Genomic DNA, 8,546 nt, shown 5'->3' on the forward strand with positions numbered 1-8,546 from the left:
AGAGGGGACAGCTCACCAGGACTTTTTGTGATATGAAACAGGGGACTCCTACTGCATGCTCAGGGACAAGGGGTAATGGCCTTCAGCTGAAGGAGAGCAGGTGCAGATCAGATGCTAGGAAGAAATTCTTTGCTGTGAAGGTGGTGAGACAATGAAACTGATTGCCCAGAGAAGCTGTGGGTGCCCCATCCCTGGAAGTGTTCAAGGCCAGGTTGGACGGATCTCTGAGCAAGCTGGTCGAGTGGAAAGTGTCCCTGTCCATGGCAGGGCAGGTGGAACTAAGTAATTTTTATGGTCCCTTCCCACCCAAACCATTCTGTGATTCTGTGACTCTGGCTTGACTGAGCTGGGCTGTGTCCCAGTGTCAGCACTGGCCCCTCAGGGATGCCACTCCATACTGGTCGCAGCTGGATGTCACGTGCTGAGTGCTGCACTGTGGTTCCAGCTGTCACGCAGTTGCCATCTATCCCCCAGCCCTTCCCAAGCCAAAGCACAGCTCCCCACCTGGCTGCTGTGTCACCAGCTCTGCTGAGGTCAAACTGGGTGATGTGGAATTGGAAAGCCTCCATGTTTGCCAACCAGTCCACTTGTCTCAGACTGGTGGATGTGGTGCACCCTTAGTAAATCCCAACCACCTCCTTGTCTGCTTGCAGAGAGATCCCAAAAGGAGTTGCATATTTAACAAGTAATTACTTATTTTCTAACCATCCACCCTGCAATATTCTATGTCCCAACAAATGGCTACACATTGTATTAGGAGAACTGTATCTACTACTTGCAAGTTACTCAGAAAAAAAGAAAAAAAAGAAAACACAGAGAGAAACAAGTTCTCCATTGCTTTATCTGCTCTGATAACAGCTATCACACAGAGTCTATCACAAACCCTGCGGGCAACTGGCAAAATGCGTAACTCTGCTGACCTGCTAAGGCACTCAAGAGAAAGGAGAAGGGCATTTGATAGGAACAAACTTTTCCTTGCCAGCACTATCAGCACCCTTTATAAAGGCTGATAGTGGTGAGCAGGGGCTTTCATTGGCACAGGAAGCAATCTCGGTCACCTTCAGTGGAAAAGAAGGTATAAAACCCAAAGTCTTTTTCTTGGTTGACTGTCTGGGCACTGCTTGAATTTCTTAGTTTCCACAAACGACCCATTTTTGGGAACTTTTCTGAGAAAATGGCAACTTTAAATGAGAAGAAGACCTGCAGCGAACGTATGGCAGATTTCCGTCGTTTTGTCTGGAATCCAGAAACAAAGCTCTTCATGGGAAGGTCCTTAATTAACTGGGGTAGGTTTTCATGTGCAAGATTCTTCTCTTCCTTCTGGTATGCTTAAAAACTGTGGCAGGGGGATGTCATCCTAATGAGTGGGACACAATGTAAATGTGTTGAAGCCACCAGTTCTCATAAGTGCTTCTAAGCCGCTTTTTGGGCAGCTCTGTGAGCTGGATCAAGTAGATCAAAACATTGATCCATGTAGTTCCTGCAAATGTATAATTTTAAAGTGGTTTTGAACAAAATACTTCAAAAAAAATTAACACATTAACAGGAAAATTATTAGTAGCTAGGGGTGATGGTCACAGGGTGGTTTTGACCTTGTTAATGAAAAGGGGGTTGAGGTACATGGAGAAATTTGCATAATCGGTGAGTTTTTCCAATTCTTTGGAAACGAGTTTTGTTTTTCTGAAATTCCTTTCTGAATTACTGTCTGCTCAGTAGATCTTGTTTCTTATCACTGCATGCTAGCATGTATTTCATACTAGCAGGTATTTCATACCAGCATGTATTTCATACTAGCAAATCTTTCAGCTGAGCTTCCTTTCCCACAGCCAAACTTGTGTCTACATTGCTGATCTGTATTATGATCTATGTTCTGGGAAGGGCGGCCAGGGCCATTGTAAGGAAGATCCACACTCTTCCCACAGACTGTAGGAGTAGCTGCAAGTTTCCAGGTGCTTTTTCCTGCCTGTGCATGTAGTTTATTGGCTACTCCTAAAACCAGAATTTGACAGATGATGCAACTGGAATCTCAGCCTTTCCAGCTGGTAGAGAAGAAGGTGCTACAAGACACCTATGATTACAAGTAGAGGTTTCTAATAGCACCCCTCCAAAACAACCACTGGCTGCTTGTACAGCACCAGCCATGTGTAAGACACTTCATGCACATCCAGACAGAAACACAACGTCAATCTTGTATTATCTCACAGCAGAATAAAGTACCAAGATGGCACATCTTGCTGTCGGTGATTTCAGCTGTATAAGGCAGTGAAATGATATGGGTCTAAAATCAACATGCCTGAAGTATTGCCATCTGTCATCCACACAACACAAGGAGCAACTTGGGTTTGTCAAGAAACACCTCATCATCTGTGTGGCTTAGTCCTTATGTAATAAGTAGATAAATTATCTTAGTATGTGAAACTACTTCAAGATGCCACATAACCTTTAAGCTTTAAATAATCTGAGCTCAGCACCAGCTCCTTCAAAAATCCTTGTAGAACTATACAATTTTTTCTAGAAGAATATTTTTTGAGTGTAGAGAAAATACTCCAAAGCGCCTGTCCCTTTACAGGGAGAACTTCCCTGGGGACAAGGGTGAAAAGGAGACAGCAGGATCATCCTGGCTGCAGAGAGAGGACTGCACAACCTTGCTCAAAATTTGAAATTCTGCCCTTATTCTTTTCCACAGTGTGGATCAGCCTCTACTACCTGGCTTTCTACGTGGTGATGTCGGGGCTGTTCGCACTCTCCATTTATTGCTTAATGAGGACCATCAATCCCTACGAGCCGGATTACCAGGACCAGCTGAAATCCCCAGGTACTGCCAGGGTCCCAGGGCAGCTGTGTAGGGCTGGGCTGGGCTGAGAGGCACTGCCAGAGCCCAGGGCTGAGGGCAGACCAACGTGGAGTACATCAGGTCAATTCTGCCCACACAACCCCTGCAAAGTTTAACTTCTGCCTGAAAACTCTTTCAGGCTTTAAAAGAAAATCTGCACATTTATTTACGTATTGATACATGGATATATTTATATATAAATCTATTTATTAATATATTATATGGAAAATGAAGATAAATAGATAGATAGATAGATAGATAGATAGATAGATAGATAGATATAGATATAAATTTATTTCATCTTGCTATTGGGACGATCAGTGCCTGCCTGTAGCAGGTCACCTTCTCTCCACATGGGCAGGGCTCAGTCCCTGGGGAAGTCCTAGGTTCTACTCCAAACCCCCAAGCACCACAGAGGGCTTTGGGGTGCCCAGCAAGATGTAGAGGCGATGGGGTGAGCAGCCTGGGGTGTGTATCTCCATGCTTGCCAGCACCATGGAAAGTCCCTGGGAGAGCAGGAATACCTTGCCAGCAGGATGTGCTGTGCCAGTAGTCAAGAAAGTAAAAATAATATGAAAATGTGGGATTAGGAATTCAGATTTGTGGGACATGAAAAGAGATAGGGGAGATGATCAGAGACCATACACTGCTAAAACTTCCCACCCCAATGGCCTGTTTCCACAATGGGAGGGGAAAAAAACAGCCCTAAAAATGATTGTCAGATGCTTTTGTGTTTTGAAGTTTCCACTCCCATATTTAGCAAGTTTGGTGTTTGCTGGGAAAATAATTCCTGTGACATGTTATGTGTGGCTTTTTCAAAAGCTGTTTCTCATGCTGCTGTATGATCTGTTTCTTTAACCCAACGTGACTGTTTTTGCTAACAAGTCCTGGGGAAATCCAGTGCAATTTCTGGAAAGATTTTACAAGCTGTTCTTGTAACAGCATGGATATATCTGAAAAGAAAATAATTCAGCAGCAGCACAGGCTTTAGGGTTTTGGTTGAAAAACTCAAAGCTGATGTGATTTCTGAACATGGTTAAACCCTCCCCAAAAAGACTGAAGGATCTTATACGCTTAGAATGAGTCTTGATGCAGTATAATTGGTACTGTCATTTAAAATAAACAAATCTGTGCCTGGCACCTCTCCTCTGCTTTGTGTTCCCCTTTCCTCCTCCTGAAGGTGTAACCTTACGACCCGATGTTTATGGGGACAGAGGACTGCGAATTTATTACAACGTATCGGACAACAAAACCTGGGAAGGTTTAGTGACAACTCTTCACACTTTTCTGACAGGTAAAAATGAAGTTTCTTGCATGATACTGAAGAAAGGTGCTGCCTTATCTCCAATACTAGGTCAGAGAACCTTACGTCAGTACCTCCATTTTACATTTGTCCTTCTCAAATCACAGATTTTGAGTGGGAAGTGCATCTTCTGAAAGGGATGAGCAAATCACCTCATGAATCTATAAATCAAATGTATGTACACATCTATTAAAATCCAGGCTCTGCTTTAGGGCTTTTACTTTGCTTAATCCTAAACAGCCTTAATAAAATAGACCAATAGGAAGTCTGAAGGAAGAGGGAGGACAAAAGGTCTTCAAAATTAATCTCATCTAAATTAATCTAAATAATTTGTCTATGACTACAAACATCAAAGTGCCATAATAAATCTCATAATGCATGGTGTCTTCAGGAAATAGTCAAAGTAGGTTATGTGCTCCATTTGCCTGCTCATGTCTTAGCATATTCCTATTGAGCCTTAATATTGTAATTCTTCATGTTTCTCACACACATATTGAGAAAAATTATATTTGAAATTTATTTTATATGGCACTATCAACACAAGCTGCTAGTCTTAACTCAATTCGATCTCTTTTATTTTGCTTTGCTTGGATATTCCAAAAAAAACCCCAAACCACAACAAAACTGAACCAAACCCCTAAACAGTTTAAGCTTTCCTTGTTCCAGTCTCCCATGATAGAATCTCCAGCCTGATGTTGTGATGCATAATTTGCATATGAAAAGCTTCAGAGGGGATTTATTTTCTTTCTTCCTTCACACATCTAGCATATACACCAGCTGCTCAGCATCTGAACATCAACTGCACCAATAATACCTACTTCATCCAGGACACCTTTGATGGCCCAAATAACACAAAACTATCCTGCAAATTCACCTCAGACATGCTTCAAAACTGCTCCGGCATCACAGATCCAACTTTTGGATATCCAGAAGGAAAACCCTGTTTTATTATAAAAATGAACAGAGTAAGTACAAGGTCAAGGTGCTGAGCAGAAAAAATTAAGAGTAGCTTGAGTTTCCACTGGGAAGCTGCTGTGTCTCTGCTGCCATGGGTTCTAAACCTGCTTTCTACTGGGAACCAAAAATCACGCAGTGTTCCCTGCCAGACCACTAGAGTTACCAGGGAAATCCTCAGACTTTTTCACCATTCCTACAAAAGTAAAATAGGACCATAGTGTCTGAACGTGGTCTCTCTACAGCTTAGATTAGGTTTAGTTTAGTTGGTGCCTCTGCAGGGCTCTCATCCCACAAACGAGCACTAGAAGAGTTTCCTCCTGCAATACCCCAGCCCTGTGCCTTCAGCTGAGGCACCAGGATGTGGCAGTAACTGATGTGGTTTCAGAGAGGTGACATCTTATTTCTCCAGGCGGCAAAGAAAATCTTCAGAAGAACCTATAAAACCAAAATTCAAACCTGGTGGATATTTTTCTCAGGGAAAACCACAAACACGTTTTTTGGAAAATAATAAATGGAATTTTCAATGCTTTAATTTTTTTTTCAGGATGTAGACAAAGGCATAAGCACTTTATATTTTTTAGGTGAAATTTTGAGCCTTCTGATTCAGTTTCAGTAGAAACTGAAGAACTTAAGTTCCCCTCCAGTTTCTGATAGACAAAACCACTGTATTTTTTGTTTGGCTTGCACCTTAGGCATTTCCAAAAATCTGTCAAGCCCTAACTGAGAGGGGAGCTGTGCCCGATTCTGGCTGGTGAAACAAGCACGTTCCAGAAATGCCTTCTTTAGCAAGACTGGGTGCCATCCCCAGCAGGGAAAAGATGTGGATAGTGACCAGGGAGCTTAACCTCCTTTACTTTTGCCTCTACAGGATGCAACCAACTCCACTAGTTTTGCAGCATCAAACCAACTCAAGGGTTTTTCTGCCAAAACCAAGGTTTTGTAAGACAGATAAGATCAAGAGCATGGATATTCAGCTTTTCCTTAAGTGATACACAATTACTGCTTTAAGAGAGCCCTGGCTGCAGGGGCAGGTGGTATGTGTGGGTAATGAGCTGGACTCAGAGGAGGGGCAGTGCTGCTTGCTCTGGCCAGGCCAGATTTTATCAGCAGTGCTCATCCCAGGTAATGCCGAGTCCTGCTGCCTAAATATCCAGCACAACAGTTTCTCACCTACATAAATTAGATTATTTGTTGGAGATAGTCTTACACAAGAACATATTAAACCTTAATTGAAGCTCAGCTCTCAAATAATTGATTGCCCAGTTTTATCTCAAAGCTATTTCCAAGATGACCAAAAGTATTTTTTTTTTCAGATTATCAAGTTTTACCCCGGCAATGGCACTGCACCAAGAGTGAACTGCACATATGTGGTAAGGCTATGAGGGCTGGGTCTCACACATTTCCAGCACTGATCAGAAAAAAACCCTTATAGCTCTGAAAATCAGATCCCAAATACTTGGAATATTCTCAGTTGTGTGCCAGTTCTTTCACTAACTGACATGCTAAGGAGAAAACCTCCGCGTTTGCTTTATTTTAAATCACCTGAAAATTTGCATTTCCGGGCTGCAGGGACCATTTGCTGTTTGCTCCCAGCTCCCCGTAGTGACGGTCACACCTCAGCGCAGCTCCCTTAGGCCCTCAGCAGCTCCAGCTCACTGAATTCCCTGCTGCTATCAGAGGACACTCGCCAGCTTTTCTTGGCAATTGTACCAGCGGGAGATTCCCACTTTTATTTGAAAAATAAGAGTGGTGTTAACAGCCTGCTGAACTTGAGCTTTAACACACACTTCGCAGCCCTGAGACACTTGCCTGGGGCTCCCGATGATTCCCTCAGCACAGAGCTTCCTCCTGTCTCGTTTTTCCCAGGGTGAGGAGGAGTCTCGCCCGCTGGACGCGGATTACTACCCTGGCAATGGCACCTTCAGCCTGCACTACTTCCCCTACTACGGCAAAAAGGCCCAGGTGGGTGCTCCTTGCTCCTGTCTCGGTGTCTCTGCTGGTCAGAGTCACCCCGAGGTAAATTAGAAAGTCTCTTTTCCCAGCCCAGTGCTCAATGGAGTCAGAACTCTTCATTGCTCGGTCTCGAGGTTGTTTATTGTATCTTATCTATAGAATTCTTTCTCCTGGCCTGCCGAGGTCTGCTCAGCACTCTGCCTGCCTCCCAGGCCGTGTTATCTTTATATACTAAAAACTACGTGTACAATATTTACAATTACTTTCCAATACGTATCACCTATGTTAGACAGTGAGCTTCTACTCTAAACCAATCTAAAAATGCCAACGTCACCCAGAAGATGGAGGCCAAGAAGAAGAAGGAGAAAGGCTGGACACACCCAGATGCCTCCATCTTGCCCCCTGAACTCCCATTCTAAAAACCCCCAAAACCTATTTTTTCACCCTGTGATAAATTTACTGTCATTCTACTAAAACTTCTGTGGCTTGTAATTCTTCATATAAGGTTGGTAATTGTTTTTTCCAAGGGCTAAATCAAAGGCACAGGGGTCTTGGTCTCTGAGCCCCCTGGGCAGGGGCTCGAGTCCTCCAGGGCAGCCAGAGGAATTTCCTGGGTTCCGATACTTCTGTATTTAACTTTTCTTTCTCTTTACGTCAGGTGAAACATATGGAGCATCTTTGCAATCCTAGGAGGACTGGAGAGGCTATTTTCAAACTGGTAGTGTTTGAAAATTTAAGTATTTTCTTTTTACATTTTTTTTAATTTCTCCTTCTAGCCCAGCTACAGCAATCCCTTGGTAGCTGTGAAATTTCTCAACATTACGAGGAATGTAGAATTTAAAATAGTGTGCAAAGTCATTGGAGCTGGAATTACCTTCAATGTTCATGATCCGTATGAAGGCAAAGTGGAATTTAAACTGAAAATAGAAGACTGAGCAGCAACAGAGACACTTCTGGAAACTGTATGAACAGTAAACTTAACTATTATCACACTCTTTGATATTTATTTTCTCACTATGGTTCCCATATAAATTACAGTGCAAGGAGACATTTTATACTGCAGGATGGCCTGTAGACCTAAAAATCAAGATCCTCCTCTCAGTGTACATAGCTTAATATTTCATGGCTACAGGATGCTGCTGCCTTCATGCAAATAATTGTAAAAAATAAGTTTCCCCCAAAGGGTGCAGCTGTGCCTTCAAAGAACATAAGTATAGACTTAAACAACCATTTTCAATCACTTTTCAAACCATAATAAATAATTGATGTATGATACTAAATCTTGGTTATCGAGAAATTAGATAGCTTGAAAAGGAAATCAATACTTGGAAATACCAGGAAGTAATTAAATTTTCAATCTCTCTTGTATAGGATGTATAAAAAAGTATTAAGTTTACCATATCCCAATGCATTGGCTTTTTTCCCTAGTCAGCTGAGCCAGATTTTTTTAGTTGACAAATCAAAGACTGCAAAAGAAGTGAACTTGAAGTCTGTCCTCTA

General features: G+C 42.5%; 1 protein-coding gene across 1 annotated transcript; it reads left to right on the forward strand.

Annotated features, from left to right (window-relative positions):
* The first annotated feature begins 1,174 nt into the window (after positions 1–1,174).
* On the forward strand, positions 1,175–7,981 carry ATP4B (ATPase H+/K+ transporting subunit beta). Its single transcript, XM_058800408.1, has 7 exons — positions 1,175–1,286; positions 2,687–2,815; positions 4,014–4,127; positions 4,902–5,101; positions 6,407–6,463; positions 6,966–7,055; positions 7,823–7,981. Exons 1-7 carry the CDS (start codon positions 1,175–1,177, stop codon positions 7,979–7,981), a joined length of 861 nt encoding a protein of 286 aa, XP_058656391.1.
* Positions 7,982–8,546: the final 565 nt, after the last annotated feature.

This window comes from Ammospiza caudacuta, chromosome 2 (assembly GCF_027887145.1).
Source record: "Ammospiza caudacuta isolate bAmmCau1 chromosome 2, bAmmCau1.pri, whole genome shotgun sequence".
In the NCBI taxonomy this organism is placed as follows: Eukaryota; Metazoa; Chordata; class Aves; order Passeriformes; family Passerellidae; genus Ammospiza; species Ammospiza caudacuta.

Bases quoted from the DNA above. Each gene is read 5' to 3' on its own strand.
- ATP4B (XM_058800408.1), top strand. From the start codon at position 1,175: ATGGCAACTTTAAATGAGAAGAAGACCTGCAGCGAACGTATGGCAGAT. The intron at 1,287-2,686 runs GTAGGTTTTCAT...TCTTTTCCACAG, and splicing joins AAGGTCCTTAATTAACTGGG to TGTGGATCAGCCTCTACTAC. The intron at 2,816-4,013 runs GTACTGCCAGGG...CTCCTCCTGAAG, and splicing joins GGACCAGCTGAAATCCCCAG to GTGTAACCTTACGACCCGAT.